This window comes from Wasmannia auropunctata, unplaced genomic scaffold (assembly GCF_000956235.1).
Source record: "Wasmannia auropunctata unplaced genomic scaffold, wasmannia.A_1.0 LD335365.1, whole genome shotgun sequence".
NCBI lineage: Eukaryota > Metazoa > Arthropoda > Insecta > Hymenoptera > Formicidae > Wasmannia > Wasmannia auropunctata.
In genome coordinates, this window is record NW_012027525.1 from 141,101 (window position 1) to 160,950 (window position 19,850).

The window sequence follows — 19,850 nt, forward strand, 5'->3', positions numbered from 1 at the left end:
ACACACACACACACACACATATATATATATATATCCCGAAATCCGTAGGGTAATTAACCTTTGACATAGTAGAATTTAAAATAATTGGGTTGTCAAATGCTTTTAGTGGAACCGATTCCGTCCTTCCATCCGTCGCCATCATTCTCGAGCCAAGAGTACTCGGAATCGCTGAACAGGTGGGCGCGGAAACTCCAGGTGGAATTAGATCACATTAGAATCAACACTAATTTTCAAGCATCCATCGCGAAACCGCGAATTATATTGTTGCGCCCCTGTTTCCAGCGTCGAGGATCTTAAACCGCCGTCCGCTGACGTTGGTTACGAGAGAGAGAGTAATGAAATATTTCCGTCTACGAGTCAACAATATCTACAGAAAGCGGGAGTTCTTAGACCTCGAAATAATCCGTAATCACCGTCTGCGGATACCGATACCCGAACATCCCGACAGAGGTCGAGACAAGATCGATAGATTTAATGGAGGACGACACCTCCGAACGAATTAGCGAATGCCTTTCTTCTCCTTCGTAAATTGTAATCCACGATTTTCAATCCTATTGAAGTCATCACCATCGCCTCAGATGGCGATCTCATGACAACCTTTTTAATATTTGATCAATCAAGTAATGCGCAATAATTACGTAAAACAAAAATAAAAGCTTTCAATATTTAAGAATATGAAGAATTTTAAACATGATGATCGTAATATTGTAATTGCACGTGTTTTCATCAGAGAATTTATATATCCATATAAATTCTCGCATATTAAACATACATATATTCATTCCTTCGGGAAATTATTCCCAATCACTCAATTAAAACTTTCGATATATTCCTCCTTTTATATAGAGTAAGTGAAATTCTATTTCCTGAACATTTCGCCTTTTGTTCTCTGACAAATAAAGTTAAATGTAATTAACTGGCATAAAAGTGTAGTAATATCCTCTGCAGAAATATTTGTCTTTTAAACTACTATGCAAAATTCTGTAATTTAACTTTGCGTCGTATTGCAAAGCAGTAACGAAAATTCTTTGTGAAGATTGCTTGAAAGAAAGACAGAAATACGATATATAAGAAATAAGAAAAAGAAAATAACATAATTGAGAATGAATTTAATTCTTCTGTCATGTAACACGAATAATAAAAGAAAAAAAGAAGCGCGAGATCTACATGATCTAATTAATTAAACACATATACGAGCTTAAAATCAGTAAAATCAAATAAAACGCAATGAAAAATTATTTCGATAAATATTGTAGTTTTGTAAATCGCGTGTGAAATGAAATGCAGTTTGTGGCAACTCTTTTGCGCACTACAATAATGTAATTGATATCGCGTATAGAAACACTTTAATGTATTCGCTACTACGTCGTACTTGTACAAATATCAATTTCTCTGAACTTTTGAATTTTATTCCTGGAAACAATTTAGTTTTGTAGATTGCGTGTGAAGTGAAATGCAGTTTATGGCAACTCTTTTGCGCAATACAATAATGTAATTGATATCGCGTATAGAAACACTTTAATGTATTCGCTACTACGTACTTATACAAATATCAATTTCTCTGAACTTTTGAATTTTATTCCTGGAAACAATTGTTAACGAAAAGAGAATTCTATTGTTAAAAGATAGGGATATGATGTTATGAAAGTTACGTGATAAAATTAGCGACACATACATCCAATTATTATTATCAATGGCGCTGTAGTTTAAATCGAGCTTTGACCTACCACTCTCTTCATGCCTGGTGCGCAGTGGTATATGGAATCTACAATTTGAAGCCGATTCTGAACGGCAGTTTTGAGAGAGGTTTTCGCTGCAAAGGATATTTTCGGTAGTTTGCCAGACCTCTGGAGACATACATACAATATCGTAAATCATACTAAACTCAATTCGAACGTATATAATGGAGGAATATATATAATGGAGCGTTATTTGATCCTTTTCCACAAAATGGAAAATTTTGTACGTAAAAATGTTTAATACTTTCAATCGGTGATCATTGCCGTCATAATCGATCTCTTGATCAAGATTCTTCTATTCAAAATACAGCAATTAACTGCAGAATTTTATTACCGCTTCATTTACGTTTTGCTCTTTAAGTCCAAAAGAGATTAATTGCAAACGAAACGAGAAATTTTATTAAAAGAGACAGGGAACAGCGTACAGTGCAAAGTTCAAACATGTGTCCATCAACGAAATGTACATATAGCATTAATCATGACATACGTCAAGATATAACTGTCCGGAGATGTAAAAATGCTTGTAAAGAATTACCCTTTAATTGAGCGTTTTATTAACCTTTGTATCGCTGTGAATGAAAAAAAGACACAATGACAAAGGTACATGCTATCGCGTAGCATCGCGTGATGCAGCACTATTTGTCATCTTCAACCTACTTTGCCTATCAGATGCGGCCCAGATGTGCGAATCAAATTTCTATCCAGACGGTTCCGGCTAGCGTAACTTTTACATCGTGCTTCTTCGGACAAGTCATTTTTCATTTCTTCTCCTCTTCTTCCCGCGCTGTCCGAAATTTTCGTTAGGTTCGTTAGTCGACACAGTTCAGATCGGTAAAATAACAAAGTTAAGCAATGTATTCCAAAAATAAAAATTGATTAATTACAACAAACATCATTCAAATTTTCTTAACAATTCTCTCTCTCTCTCTCTCTCTCTCTCTCTCTCTCTCTCTCAACCTTTTAAATAGAATCTTGAATAGAATAATTTCTAAAGAAATCCCAATTTTAAAAAAATTTACACGTATTGGTTCCTTGTTTCAACATTCACAAAGAAATCTCAATTCTGAAAAAATTTACAAGTAACAGATGATTTATAAGATTTGGGAGGGGAGAAACATACTAGAATCTGAAAACTACAAACTATCCGTGTTCACAACAATATATTCTGCAAATCCAAAGTCGTAGAATAAAACTATTTTTTTAAAACTGAAATAATAACTTGAATATCATTCAATAAAATTTTTATGATATTCGGGCCATTATACACATGCCACAGTAAAATATTCATTTAATAAGTAAATATTTAATTGCACGAGCATTCTGTTTTACTATTTGAATACGATGTACAACTCAAAGACTAACATTTGTATATATAATAATAAATTTTATATCTGCCTATAATAATAATCTCTATCATGATCATAATCGTAAAATATGTAAATGTAAATTAAATTGAGAAAAAGCTAATATGGTCATAGGATCTTGATGCTTCTAATATTTCTATGTGATTTTACATTATTAGTCTTCTCTCAATTTAATTTGTGTTATACATGGATAGAAATGTAATTATAATACAATATATATATATATATATATATATATATATATATATACATATATATATATTATATGTAAATGTAAATACACTGGCGATAACATCCATTTTGCAACGAGTAATATTGTACTATAATTACATTTATGAAAACTATATTTCTATCAATTACAATAATAGCTTCTCATCTCTCTAATCTTTATTCCTTCACTAAACAATTAGTTATTATGTGTATAATTATTAATATTCATCCGCGAATAGAAAATGATAATTAATTTTCTTATGATATATTTATGTAGTTAATTTCTAATCAAACGCAATTATATAATTTAACAGCTTGAAAGTTCTATTAATATTCGTGATGCATTTGTACTACGTTTAACTACTTATTATACATATGCATAATTTCTTCATCAAAGCTAGGGCTTCAGAGATCTCGAGACGTGCATTTCTAAATTACATTTAAAATATTCAATTTATTTTGCTTTCTTTAATTATCAATAGCCTCGCCTGTTTATAAATAAATGTTTAATAAATAAAAGTGATTAAAAAATAAATATAATTACTATTACTTACTAATTATATTTGTATGCAATATATGAATAAATATTATATCGCAATCAATTGTTATATAAAGTGCAATTATTATATTAAAAAATTATATTAACTGTTAAAAATAATTGTAAAGTAAATCATGTATATCATTTAGCAAAGTTTTTTTTATCTTTTTACTTTGAGTTTCCTACTTATCTTATTATTATATATTTATAAAAATAAATAAAAAAATTATCTAATTAAGTAATCAAAAGACAAAGACGATAGGAGTTTAGCACGCTATGTGATGCGCAATTAATAAATGTATATCATTATAAAGTCAAAAATTAAAATATATATTTAAAAAATACACAGCGTAATTGATATTGTTCGACCATTTTAAACGACATGACGTCATTTTATTGTATTTATTTTCTCTATTTTAATTATTTATTTAATTTATTCATTTTTACGCACTAAGGATAGCTTCAATATTAGTCAAAATGTTTGCTTATTTTAAAATTTGTATTTTTTAAATATATATTTTAATTTATGACCTTATAATAATACACATTTATTAATTGCATATCTCTTACCGCGCTAAACTCCAATCGCCTTTATCTTTCGATTACCTACTTAGGTTTAATTATTTAGAATTATATTTTATTGATTATAATTGTTTAAAAAATTATCAATATTTTCTTATAAATAACTTTATTTTTCATTCTTTTATTTTGGGCTCTTGTCTTATATATATAGATATACCTAAATAAAAATCCCTTATGTCCGTTTCTACCAATGTAGATTAACTTTAATTCAGATTTAACTTGCTTTGTATCTTTTTCTAGTTTTAAGAATTAGAAAAAGATAAAAAATAAATAAAACCAAGATAATCTACATTGATAGAAATGGACATTAGCCTGATTCAGTCTAAGAAAAACTAAGTTTAAAATGCCTCAGAAGACAAACTTGAAGGAAGTTCTCTTAGAGTTAAGGTAATGAATGAAGATTGAACCATACAATTTATTCAAGCATTCGGCCTTTCAATTATAGAGCATTCAAGCAAAAACCGGCGTTGTTAGAACATTTAGTAATGAGGCACTGCCAGTATACATTACGTTTATGACCGTGAAAAGCAGTTTGTAATTGCCATCAAAGGCAAAAATGGTGCTTCTGTTGCACTTGTTAATAATATTCGTTGTTTGTTTAACCTAGCTGCAAGAACCTTCACTAACGGTGGCTAACAGGAATTGACGTTGCAGTTATTACGTTGAACCTGGTAACGCATTTTACCTTCGCCGATTGCCTGTCGCGCGACGTAACAAGAAAAATATTCTTTTAATTTCATACCAACGTCAATGTGCATAATAATAACGGGTCGGTAAACAAAGGTACGGTGGCACTGATTGCCGCGAGGGTCGCGTAATTGGACGCGTCGCTACATCGACGGCACGTCGACTGACAATGAGAAGAATTTGAGAAACTATTATACTATATTTAAACCGAACGTTAAAATCGATACAATTACTGCTAACTCAGTTGCCGCTGCAACAGGTACTCGATTACTCGAAATTTTCTGATTTTCGAACAATTTGACAATTTCGAGCTGAAACTTCAAATTGTCCAGATTTTGCAGGCGCTTAAAAGTATATGCAATCTAAACTTGAATTGAAAGGTAAAATGACAAAAATTTAGTTTTCAAACTCGTTTTCTTTGAATGCAAACTCATTATGTTCGCGTACGGATTTATCTTCGCGGTTAGATGTTACGCTTGTTAGTGGGTACTATATCATTTGTCTTTTTTCGCATGTCACTTCGCTCTAACGACGACCGTTGCATTCGTAGAGTGACGACACTAAAACCTGTTCTACACCAAATATCCCGGACAGATCGAACGTCTCATCGTAGACATGTAGTCGTATCAACATCTGCGGTTTGTTTTTATTAGACTCTAATGATGAGAGTCAAAACACTTTAACGGAGCAGTATTTATAGACTGACAATGAAAGATAATCATAGATCATTTTAACACACACAATCTTTGACCACAAACATAACTTATTAATATAAATTACGTATTAAATGTATTATGCATTATAAATTATTTATTAACATAAATTATGTATTATTTATTATTATAAATTATGTATTTAATTCATTAATTAAAAATTATTTTTATTTTATTAACTGATTAATCATTAAGCTTCAATTTCTAATTAAATAATAATTTAATAAAAATTAAATATTCAGTCTAACAATAAGATGTATTTTCGTGGCTATATTTATTCATAAAACGTCATAGAAATTAAAGGGAATAAAAACAATAAAATGAGTAAATAAGAGATGTTATAATATAATCATATAATTTAATTTGATAATATTAAAGCGGAACATTTCTACTTTATTATCTGCTTCAGACGTAAATCCAAAATTTAATAATATATATATTACTTTTAATCGGAAAATACGTCGTAGTAACTTTAATTAGAGAAAATCTCTTAGTGATGGAATGGAAAATTATTGTTGGTAGTTTGATTCAATTATATCGATGGATCAGAGACAATCTGGATGTCTAGATTCTTTTGTTTGCTCGTTTTATGGATATCTACTCCTTCTGGTTTTTATTTTATTTTTAAATACGAGTTAATATAATTTTGCTTTATATTTATTCATTTTAAATAAAACCAGTAGTTAGTATAATTAAAAAATCGATCCGGTCTGCTATTTTAGGAGAACTTTATGAAAATGAAAAACAAACTGTACCTCAGCAGTGTAGTTTACGTTGAGCAATCTAAAGCTGGATGTCAACAGCACACTTTTGCGCGACATTAAACTTTCTTTCTCGAGAGAAAAATTCATAATAATACAGATACTATATAATGCAGAACGACAAAGAATAAAAAAGGACAGATTGCAATAAAGTTACGAAACAAATATTACGGGTGTTGATCTTCTGCTGAAGAATTATAGAGGCCTGCATATCGCTCGTCATTGATGATTGACAATGAAATTGTATGGAACGCGAACGCTCAGTTAATCAAAGCGAAGAAGGAAAGAATAAAAAGAGAGGAGAGAAGTATTTTCCATACGATCGATTTAGCTTCATGCAAATTCAAAATTCGATTTAATTAAAGAGATGCCTTGTACAAAAAGATGAAGGCTATTTTTTTTATCGTATATTTTGGCTTTTTCTATCATTTTGATCTTTTGTACTATATTTTGATTGTGTGTGTTTCTATTCTTCTCTGGTCTGAAAGAAAGAACATTACTATATCTATATATATGGCATAAATTAGAAAATTATTTCAAGATTAAAAAGTATCGATAAACAAAACACTTTTTAGTGACACATTAATATGCACATGGCATAATCTACATAAAAAAATAGAATACCTCACCCTATATATTTTTAACAGATGGAAAGTTATTGCACATAGAAAAATTGTATATTAAAAATGTGTGACAAAAAAGTGCTTATAAGCCATGTATTAATATTTTTGTAACTCAATACAGATTGTACGTAACGATTACGCACATAATTACATCTAAAATTTCTGTTTTTGTAAAACTTTCGTTATTATTCTGTTCAACGATTCATGTATAATATCAAAAGACATTTATCTGTAATCTTTAAATTTTGACAAAGATACAAATTCTGCACAATTCTAAATTAAAAGCATTTAATCAGATAACGAAACTTTTTGAGAAATATTGCAGATGTTCGTAGGTTTGTGATTTAAAATTATTTTCTCGATCGTAACGATAATATGTTAACGTTTCATATTTCAAAATCCAATAGATTCATCGGCACGGCAGTCACATTTTGTTTTACGAAAGAAAAATTGTTTATATCTTACTTTTACAAGTTCTTTTCCGTTTAAATTTTTGACATACTTGAGGTGAGTAAAAGTTTTTATAGATATTGTATATTATCATTTTTATAGTGATCAGAATGATTAAATAAATTGCTGCATTACAACCACTAAATTATTATTAGAATTACAAGTATTTTCTTATTTTTATGCTTATTAAGAGACGGTTTGTTAAGTTTGTTTTGTCAAATTTACATACTGATCATTAGTCTTTCTGTCTAAAGAATAAAGGAAGATGTCACACATCATACAACAGTCTTCGTTATCTAAATGCTTTATAACAAGCAGCTATTGTGACAATTAGTATCAGCCTTTTCTATTAAGTACTTCAAAAATAAATTGATATAATATAAATCAATCATAAATAAATTTTAATAATCAAATATTAATAAAATCAAAATCATCACGCAAAAATATCTTTTGGAACGAATCATACATGTGCAGACATTTAAAATTTTTTTATTATTACTTTTTTTATTATTTTATCTGTAATAAAAATATTTATGCTGCCTATCTGCTGTTATATTTACAAGTAGAACGTAAACTTCAGGCAAAATGTAATTGGGCAAACACTTTGCTCGAACATCAAAAATGTAAATAAAAATAATAAATAATTAAACAATGGTATTTTTTGCACAATTCATATTTTTTATAATTTTAAAAGCATAATATTTTGGAATTTCATTAAATTATTGGAATTTAAACACTATAAGCTGTATTTAACTATTTAGTTCATACGATAAATCGCAGGTACACGTGAAATTTGTAACAACGTATGCGCACAACATATATACATATGCTAATAAAAGAAATGCGACGTTCATTGCCAATAAAAATGGTGCCCCGACAAAAATCCTGACCAGTAGCAACGGATTTTATAATAGGCCACGATGTGCGTACTAAGAATTAACGATTTCGAATAGAACAACTATAGGTCTAGAAAAAGAGTCGAAGAATTTAATTAGAATTCCGCGAACGTAATCACGACGTGCGCAAGCCAGACTGATTTATCATCGCGCGAGTGTAAGGAAACTTTTCACTTTCTAAGTGAAATACCCGTTCTGATCATACCGTCATGAGACCGTTTTACGTCGCAATAAAAGCTACGCGGCCTCGACCGTGAGAAGCGGGCAGTGTTTCGAAGGAATGCCGGGCGAGAGAAGTATGCCGGTGTCAAGGAAAAGAGGAGGAGGAGGACATCGACTTAAGTCGCGCGTCGCCGTATGCGCCTCATAAAACCCAGACGCGCCTAAATGCTACCCCCCTCTTTACACCACACCCCATCTGGACCACCGTCGCGCGACCCTCCACGGTAAACGCATCTCATATAGACCCATAGAGACCCCTCACGACGTTCTCGCTACTCGCCGGTTGATTCAACCTCGATCCTCCTCCCGGTTGCCTCCGGCGTTTCGCCCTCTCTTGCATTCTTTCGTGCGAGCAAAAGAGACCGGGAAGTCGAGATATATAGGTAGTCGCTCGTAAGGAATTGTAAGCCGGAAGGAATCTCTCGCTCCTGCAACGCCATATGGTACCAACGGTTCACGAGAGCACGGATATCTCGATGTTCGTTCGTTGGTAGTGCGGATCGAATGGGAGTTATTTGACGTGTAAATAAAACGTGTCACTCGCGTGCAAACAACTGTCAGCAGTGGTTCGATATCATTTTACCAATTTTGTGGTGGATGTCATTTTCAGAATAGTTGGTAAATAATAATTTCTAAATAATTGAAATTCACATTTTAGTTATTTTTATGTTAATGCATATGTAATAACTCCCTTGTGTGTGTGAGTGTGTAAAATATTAAATTTTTATTAAGTGAGGTAATATATTTTATATCATTTTTTTCTCTTTCACTCTCAATGATTAAATTTGCTAAATATAAAACAAAAGAACTAATTGCTTCTTAAAATATCTTTAATAACTGTATCATAAAATGGAGCGATATTAAACCTAAAGAAGACGTAAAACAGTGTCATTGCCTTCATTGCTGTCATTATCGTGAATGAACAAGAAGAAAGGACAATAGTTTCAATAATGATAATAGAACTATAAGGAACAAGAACTATTTAAATAAAATAATCGATAAAGAGTATTTATTAATGATCGATTGCTAAATTATTCTATAATTTGTTGAAGAAGGTTGTCCTAAAGCTTCTTCTAAAAGCTCTAAAGGTTCTGTTAAAGTTCTAAAGGTTCTGCTAAAGCATCTTCTAAAAACTAAAAGCATTAATTTTTGACTATACAGAAAGCTCAATATTTTTTCGATTTTAATTTTTATTGATTTAGATGTTAGTGTTGTATTGCATTACGAATTTCCGTTATCTTTCTAAGAAAATTCACTTGATAATGTAATCAACATAAATGCGATTTACGAAAGTTGTATACCATTTACTCTATCTCGCTTTTATGCATTCCCACGTGAATTTGCAATAATATTGTTTACTCTTAAAGCAAGAACTGACATGGCTTTTAATCTGTTTACTGTTGTTTCAGATATAATATTTGTTCACAAACCACAAATAAATATGAAGTACGTAACTATTGTGACAAATATTAAGTACGTAACTATTGTGACTAGTTAAAATAAGATGAATATAATATAATGTATCATTTAATAATTTAATAATTTAAAAAATTTACTCTTTATTTGTTTTAGAAAAAATGATATATGTAAATAATTTAAAAAATAAGCAAGTTTAATTGATTAATTATATTTTATAATAAATTTTATTGTGAATAGTATAATGTTGTCCATCATTAATAACTATTTTTCTCATTTTAATTTCCTAAATACGGAATTTATGGTATGAGCTATTAGTCCACATTCCAACTTCAAAATCACAAATGCTGTTCACAATTTTGTACGTTTTTTCACAAATTTACTGCATAGCATAAAGAATCGCGAACATTTTACAAAAGTTGAAACTTGAAAAAGTATTTAATTTTATCGTGATATATAATATTTAATTAACTACACACGTTTACTTCACAAGAACATTATTAACGCTAGAATTGTTAAAATGCGCGGGTGTTTCGATCCAATAATGTTATGACACTAGTAGACACTAATATTCTTTAGCAATGATCACGATTTAATCACTATACAAAAAAATTCGCCGTTTTAATTAACGCAACAGAAAATGTTATCAGCTTAAAACGTTATTTTATTTCATAGAAAACAAATTTAACAGCCACGCAGTGAGTTTTAATAATCGTTAGTAATTACGATTTTCAACGTTACACACGTGTATGACATTTTTGTTCGCGATTAACTTCACGCGATGAGATACAACAAGAAGAATCAAAACTATTTTTGTCGACGGCATTTTTCTCTCAGATATTTTCGCATCTTCGTACTAAGCTTGTGAAAGTTTGGATAACCAGTAGTACCATCAACCACACACATGTGATGCTTCAGAGAGATTTCTGAATCTTCTTCTTTTTGTATCCCTCTTGCTTCCTACTTTCCTACAATATAGATTAGCAAGAAACTAACGCTATAAAAGTAGGCCAATCTCATTCCATATATGAACGACATTGATTTTTCGAAAATAATTTGATCGGCAATATTAAACTGGCTAAAGTGGCCGTTCTCTCTAAAACTTCGTGTAATAATATACGATTAATAGTTTCGAAAAAGATCCATAAAAACTGCTTAAGAATAAAAAAGAGAAAAATATAAATTAATAAATATAATAAAATACAAAAAAAGTTTGTAGCTAAATTTAGTTAGTTCCACAAATTTAATATAATATAATTATATATTTTTTAATTTTAATATATTTAATTATAATATACAATAATTATAAATATATAAAACTGATATAAAGAAAGACTTTTAATTCGAACAAATATGGAAACCAAATTATGATTAATATGGAAGAAATAAAAAAATTTATATACGAAAAATAAATTTAAATATTAATAAAGAAAATTAAAAAAAATAAAATTGGAAACAATCATTGCAACGACACTTTAGGAGAACGTTCTGTATGCTAAATAAATCGTTCTCAAAAATCGGACAATATTATCTCAAGCGAATGGTATGATGAATTGAGAAAAATGGAATAAAATCAAACTAGATTTGATATCGATCCGTTGAGTTTGCAATTTAATCACGTATCTACGAATGCGCTGATAGATCTGCAACTTGTAACATGCAAGAAAAAGACTTTTTTCTTTTTTAGTCCAATAATTATAAAACAAGATCAGATACTTTCTATGGATTTCAAAAATTTAGCAGTGTTTCCGCGCTGCTATCCCAGTAAACAATCTAAGTAACATGTAACATACCTGTTAGTTGTAATTTGTCACTCAATATAACTATAATATAACACATGTGTTATATTATAGTTACATTGTTGAGTGGGAAATTACAACTAACAGGTACGTTACATGTTACTTGGTGTTTGCTGGGATACATCTTCCATGCATTCTGCGTTCAATAATGCTTGGGTCTATCATTCTGTCGCAATATATGAGACAAACTAACGCGAATCAGCTGTAAACTTATCCTTTGAATGACGTTCAACGATAATGGCGCTCAAATTGTTTCAACCAAAGAGAAGTGCATCCTTCTTATTTCCTAAAAGATATGCACACGCGCAGTAATCGTCGTAGTGTCGAAAGGCAAAGTTTTGTTCATACAAATCAAAATCACAACGTTTCTTTAAAAATTAATTAGAATTTTAACTGCCGAAATGTGAAAGCGTCGATATTAATCGTCCTAATAATTAACATGTGAGTTATCAATTTGTCATATAATTAGTTATATATGTAACTTATCACGTTATGCATATTTGTATTAATTACACATGCGTATTTGTACGTACACATTAGTTAGATACACGTGCGCATTCAGATATATTGCTTTATAATGGCCAGTACTTGATAAAACTAGATAAACTCGAAGAATACAAAAGTAACTAAATAGAAAATGTTTTCTGGTAAGTCGATTGCATCAATTATGAGTTTTATCATCACGTTTTCCAATTCGCTTTTTCTGCATTACTAATTTATATTTTAGAGAAAAAAATAATCTATCAATGCGATATTAACGTTCGTGCGACCGTGAACTGAAATTCCGGCGAACGCAAGGGAGAGAATTGATCCGAGTATTCGAGCCTCCGTGACGCAACAGAAATATGCGTGTTAGTTAACGAACCGCGCGCGGCTGGGCGCGAAAGGGAGAAAAGGAGTGACGCGGGTCTATCAATGTCCGTTCAAGAAACATTGGTATTTTTGGGTTTGGGCCGATCTGACAGATTATCGTGCCATGTACATGTCAAGTGACCGTGCGCGCGGCTGAGACGATAGGAATAGGTACACCAAAGTGCGTCATGCTTTTTCACGCAATCGATTCAAATACACTTACACATGTGCTCGCCGAGCGGCCAAACTTGCGGGCCCGAGTTGACTTCAATTAACACGGTAGGCGTGCAGATCACGAGAACGCAGAGGTCAGCGACGCTCAGATTCACCAGGAAGATATTCGTGCTGTTCCTCATGTCTTTACCTCGCAGCACGACTAACGGCACCTGAGGATATCACACGCGAGAGCTACAGCAGCCGGTTCCAAAGATCGGCTACCTCGGTAGCGATAATACAGATTGCAAATACACGCAAAAAAAATGACTTACAATTAGTAATAGTAGCTAAATTTCAATAGCTAAATCAAACTTAGCTATAAGAGCTATCGCCTTAGTGTCATTGCTAAGTTCTGGCTATTACAGATAAAAAACGTGACAAAAAAATTTATTAATTGCAAATTAAAAGCATATATTAGTATAGGCAGCTACAAAGATGGCATACCTAAATGTCTTATCATGCACATTTAGCACGCAGAACTAAGTTTATAGCTACGCGCGAAAATTTGATTTGTAATTGTTTCTGCAATATGGCACTGTCATATGAACATCTACAGCGCATTTAGCATTTATATTTTGCAGTATATAAGCTATATACTGCAAATATTATTACTCTATTGCAAAGATAAAATAGCATAGTAGATTCGGCTAAATAACATTTAATTTTAGCAGCAAATATTTTTTGCTGTAGCACCTACATTTTAATAACTAATAAATTGAATTTCGGCAGTAATGACATTAGCTGTCCCTATTTTAACGACACTAGCGATCTTAGCTGCCATAGCTATATTTGAGCTTCACTGGCTAATCCTTTTTCTGCGTGTAAAAGCGGCGGCGATTAAATTGTACTCCTGATATTTCGTTGATTTCGTAAGTACGATTACAACTGATATTAATAAAATACAAGTTACCATGAGATTGCCAACTATTCCCAGTATCATCACGATGATACACGCTATCATCGAAGTGGTTCGAATGTAGGCGGGCAGCATGTACAGCGCGGAAGTAGCGTTCTCCGACTCGATTACTGGAATCATGCGGTTATGAGACACTTAAGATCCTCTAGACATATTTCACGTGAGACGTGCGCCCCGAGTGTTTGTGATTAATGTAGCATATATCGTCTTACAACAGGATATTGTAGTCTTGAGAATATACCTGAGAATCCGTCGAGCGCGCTGTTGCCGATTGCCGTCGTGTAATAGGATGAATTCAATTCGAACGCGACGGTAGACATCGTTGTCAACATCTTTTTCAAGAGCGTAAGCCAAGATCGCACCCTCGCCTTGTTCTTTCGTCGTTCGTTCTCCCGCCGGTTTCCGCAACTGTTTGATTTATTTCACAAATCCCCTCGCGATCGCGTATCCTCGCGACTCGATACGTTCACGCTATCACGTATCTTCACTCGTTAGACGGAGGGGAGAAGGGGAGATTTGATGTTTAAGTCACGGTATTTACAGGTCTTACGTACAAGTACCGTCACGTCGGTTTCTCTTGCTTTTTTTGCAAAGGAGGAATTTTAATTTTACGTCGGCAACACTTTCCGCCGTGCCGCGATAATTATCGACGCCGGAGTTTCGCGCGTTTCGACGGCGGATTGTCGTGCGTCGGGATGCGGCCCGTGAAAATCCATCAGGAATCGCAGATGCGCGACGGCACCACGGCGTCTCGCGACGCGAACACGGCTCAACGTTTTTGCCTGCTTTAAGATAACCACCACTTTCGCCGGATCGGAAATGTTAAGTGACATCATCAAGTCCCTCCGTCGCGGTACATTCACCATTAATTATCTCAATACGGTGCGTCGAGGAGAGATCCCGCAACGAGATCGCGAGAAATTGCTTGCCCCCGCGAAACGTACTGATTAGTTTCTTCACTTAAAACGAAGAATCTATTTAACACCCTCGATCAAATAGATCGGACGGCGGGAATGTTAATTTGCGAAAAGCCCCGGACGAATGTTTATCTTCTACAAGTTCGACGAGGATTCGCGCCCCGGGAAGCGTATTTCACGTCCGATTAACATTATTAACTTTCTCACACTTTAGATGTAGCTTTACGGGTGACTCGTTTAACAGAATTGTGCCGTTCGTTTGCTAAACTAAATGAACTAGTCATATTCATCAAATAAAACGATGTGATCTGCATTGGGCACTTTTTACTTCAGAATTTTTTTATACGATTCAATTTAATAAAAAAATATATATTAATCCATTTTCATATAAAAACTATATAACATTAAATTTGCTCATTCTTTTCATATTATCTTGTTGGAAATTTTATAACGTGATGGAATTCTATGTGTTTCCAATTCCGTGCAATTTTTCACAATAAATTACTTATCAATTGGCGAGTCGGAAATAAGAATGTGTCTACCGTAGCAATATCTGTAGCGTTTCTCGTGCTCGCGAGAAGAATCATCGAGAGATTGAAATCTGCACGAAATATTTGCTATTCAATTTCAAATAAAATGCTTCGCGTGTTCCGATATCAGCAGATGTAGCAACAATCACACAAGCATCCCGCGTATTCATATTCAAAATCTATACGAATCATTGATCAACACACGCGATTAAATTCGCCGCAACTCGATTCTGCATTCCACGAGCAATTCCTTTCATTATACCAAAACTCGTTTCATGTTATTTGGCCAAAAATTCTCTCAGGTACAACAATTCCGAAGCACGAATCAACTTTGTTTGTTAGCGAGACAACCTGCAGTTTAACAATCTCTCGGGAGAGTCGGACCTAATGAACTAGTAGTTAACTAGTACGGCTTTATGGTTGAATCGCCTCCTTAATCCCATCTCCTTAATTGCTTTTCTAAGAAGACTGAAACTTCTTGGTCACGATTAACTCAATTCTAACGGGCTGCAATTCAATCTGCCACCGATAGTCACCGATAATTTATTATCAATTCATTTACTTTAAGTGATTCAATCAGATCACACGCATACTCGCCATCGCTCGCATTTTCTAAAGTTTAATACGATTTATTTCGTTTCAATCGGCCGCGTGCACAATTTGCAGATCGCGGCGCATCAAACTGTCACTCACAATTTTGCCGCGAACAAATCCACGATCGGAGATTCACTCAGACTGTAGTGTACGATCCGCGCTATCAAACTTCACGCAACGGAACGTCTCGATCGTCGTTCTCATTGAGAAGTCGTCCCCCACAGATGATTCGAAATACATTTCCTGCTTGCACGTGATGCATTCGCTTCTTGTCATCATCGGTTCGCCAGGCTACACGTGCTCAGAAGGAACCCGAACCGTGCAAATAGTGCCGGTAAACTGAATGGAACACGGAACTCAACCGACCACAAACTCTCGAACGCGCCTCCCTTTCGTTAGGAGCATGCGCGCTCTTTCCCTCCTTAGGTATAGTATTATTTTTTCATCGTAATTAAGTGCTCTTGCAAATCTGGTAATTAATAAATTTGTATCATCTCTTTATTTTTAAATATCATGCAATATATAGATTTGTGCAATATATAGATATTTGATAGAATTTAATTTAATTATTCCATTATATTCACGTTAAATTCTAATAACAATTCAATAATAATTATTCTGTATAAATATTCAACTTAAAATAATTGCGTTTATGTGCTATTTTATTATAAAGCTTATTTTGTATTTCATTATGATATAATTTTAATATCAACGGTATCACACTAAATTGGAAAATAACTAATAAGTTTATTCAATGTAATTTATGGTTTACCTAAAATAAAAAAATTATATAATAATTACAATTTGAATAAAACCGTCTATGTGAATAACACAACTAACTTCGTAGAGCGCCTTTTCGCGGTCACGGCTGGATGCCTAATAAATTCTATATGAATTTTTTTGAAATCCATGTACAGCCGTTTAACTGCGCGCCGATTAAATGTTCGGACTTAAAACGCAATTATTAGCTGAGGCTGGAATAGAAATATCATATTGATCTTCTTAATCAATCATAAGTATCTTAAAATACTGAAAAGAACTTATAAATAAATGTTGATTGAATAAAATATGCTTAAATTAATTATTTAATAGATTACCTACATTTATCGCTTCAAATTAAGCATGAACCACTTTAACGAATAAATTTAACGAATCAATTCAATTTTATTCTGTTTTTAGACGCCAGTAAATCAAAATAACTGTTTTCAATGATAATGTGATATTTTATTATTATTTTATCGTTTTTATCCATTTGTTATATATTATACGTTTAATTTCGTACTTCGTAATCGTATTTTTATAGAAGGAATGAGGACATCGCACTCGGACGTATCATCGATAAGAGAAAGGAGTACGTGTCTCGTTTCACTTACGATAAATGAAATTACGTAACTTTTTGTAAGTGTAAAACGTGGGAGTTGTGGGCACGACACCTGACTTCCGCATAATTTAATTCGCGATTATCAGTATTCAGTACAATAATAAAATCATTGCTAATACAGTACTAATACAGCGAAAAAGTGTACTTCTTTAATTTTTACAATACATGTCTTAAAGGAGTTCATGCATTTTAGGCGATTTGGGAAACACGCGGGGAACGTTGGGTTCACCTTTATTTTTACTCAATTTTACTTGCTGAATCGGAAAATCGTAATTAAAATTGACCTAGTATCCGAAAAATATTTTTTTTTCTATTTTAAATAGGAAAAAGCAACGTATGATTTTATCACTTTATCGAACCATGTCTGTGAATTTCTCTTTGTTTTCATAAAAATATATTTTGATGTTACCTAAACCCTCATCCTTTCTCATTAGGACTACATTTTAACTTTTGCATCGAAATATCTTGAAAAGTATAAAAGATGAGGAAAAGTATTTCAGATAAAAGTTAAAATACGATTTGAAGGACAAACAATGTTAAATAACTTTCCAAAAAAATCAATTTTTTAAGGATCATATAAAAGGTATCGCTATTTTTTATATGGAATTATATAATTTTTTTACATAGTATAAAAAAATCATACTATTATGAATAAAAGGAATCTATATATAAAAATATTAAGGTAAAGCGAAAATTCAGTAGTTCGCGAGATATCTTATTATGTTATATTTCGACATAAAATATGAAATATCTCATAAACTATCGATATGAAATGAAAAAATATATAGCAGGAGTTGCTATCGCGTTTCCTGATTTTTTGATAATTATACCTTAATACTTTTATGCATAAAATAACGAGATAAATCAATTGGAATAAAAAAAAAACACTCACAATCAGTTGTTTTAAAAATATATGTAGTTCTATATTGCAAATTGCGTATTTTTTTTAAAAGCAACTGAGTATTTTTTTATTTCAATCGATTCATTTCATTATTTTGTACATAAAAATATTAAAAACAATTTTCAAGAAATCAATAATTTATGAGATTCATATTTTACATGTCAAAATATGACATAATAAAGTATAAAATATTGCGTAAATTATTGCATTTTCGATAACTTTACCTAAAACTTTTATATACAAAATAATAAAATGAATCATACTCTGTAAAAAAATTATATAACTCAATCTAAAAAAATGGCAATATATGACCTTTATATGACCTTAACAAATAATTTTTTTAAATTAGTTTTACGTATTATTTTGTCCGCCTTCAGACCGTATAACTTTTATCTGAAACACATTTCCGCATCATTTATACTTTTCAAGATATTTCGATGCAAAAGTTAAAATGTATACATAACTGATGGTAACTTGCAGAATCTCAAGCTCTGATGAGAAAGGATAAAGGCTTAGATAACATCGAAACATATTTTTATAAAAACAAAAATAAATTTGCAAATATGGTTCAAAATGGTTCATAGTAGTAAAATCAATTATTACTTTTTTCTGTTTAAGATGCAAAAAAAATATTTTTCGAATACTAGAACAATTTTAACTATAATTTTTAAATTCAGCAATTGAAATTGAATAAAAACAAAGATAAACCCAACGTTCCCCGCGTGCTTTCCAAATCGACTAAAATGCATGAACTCCTTTCAGCATATTATAATTATTCTTCAAAATGTTGATAATGCAATTATTTATATTATAATCACTAATACTTTTATTTCTTTTTCTTTCTACTGATTTTTCTTACCTTTTTTATACCTTTTACGATTTAGGTTAATAACGGTTGTATAAGTATAAAAGAAGCGCCAATAAACACGACTCCCTATTAGGAAACCAAGCGCATTCCATTTAAATCTCTCGCTGTCAATCCTCTCTGTGCGCATTGTAGTCAATTTGGGACATTCTCATGTTCCTCGCTTTGAAGCGAAGCGCGATGAAGCGAAAGCACGCATTATTAAAGGCGATTTATTTTACGGTGAAATAAATTGATGGCGAACACATCATAACTCTTGTATTGTTTTGTTTCTTTTAAGAAATATAATGCAAATGAAACAATTGTGATTTACGATACAATAACGTATATGCATTATTAAATTCTTAAAATAATAATATGAAGTATTGTAAAAAGAATATTTTATTCTTAAAAATAAATTTATTTGTATGATTTTTCATTAATGAAAAGTGGACTTTATAGTACTAAAATTATCATCTAAAGATTAAAAAAGTGCGACATAGAACAAAAAATTAATTTTAAAAAATTCTACAATTAAAAGATATAATTGAAAAAAATTGTAGAAATTACTAACTTTGGAATATTTGCTATATACGTAATTTAATAAAAATACTAAATAAGTATAACAATACAAAATAATCAAAAAATTCCAATTTTGGAAATTTCGATATATTCCGATTAATAGAATTATTTTTCCAA

The 19,850-nt window shown here is 31.6% G+C and overlaps 1 protein-coding gene across 3 annotated transcripts in view; it reads right to left on the reverse strand.

Annotated features, from left to right (window-relative positions):
• Positions 1-19,850, reverse strand: part of LOC105457125 (growth hormone secretagogue receptor type 1) — an 89,120-nt gene that overhangs the window by 30,671 nt on the left and 38,599 nt on the right. For 2 of the 3 annotated variants that reach the window (XM_011701601.1, XM_011701602.1), the window contains exons 1-3: positions 14,226-16,338; positions 13,979-14,094; positions 13,076-13,238 (exon numbers count right to left, since the gene is read on the reverse strand). The exons of the other annotated variant lie outside the window; for it this stretch is intronic. In XM_011701601.1, coding sequence (XP_011699903.1) covers positions 13,076-13,238; positions 13,979-14,094; positions 14,226-14,316 — 370 coding nt within the window. In that variant the 5' untranslated portion in view covers positions 14,317-16,338. Of the gene's footprint in view, positions 1-13,075; positions 13,239-13,978; positions 14,095-14,225; positions 16,339-19,850 lie in introns of those variants that run through there. 3 annotated transcript variants of the gene reach the window in all.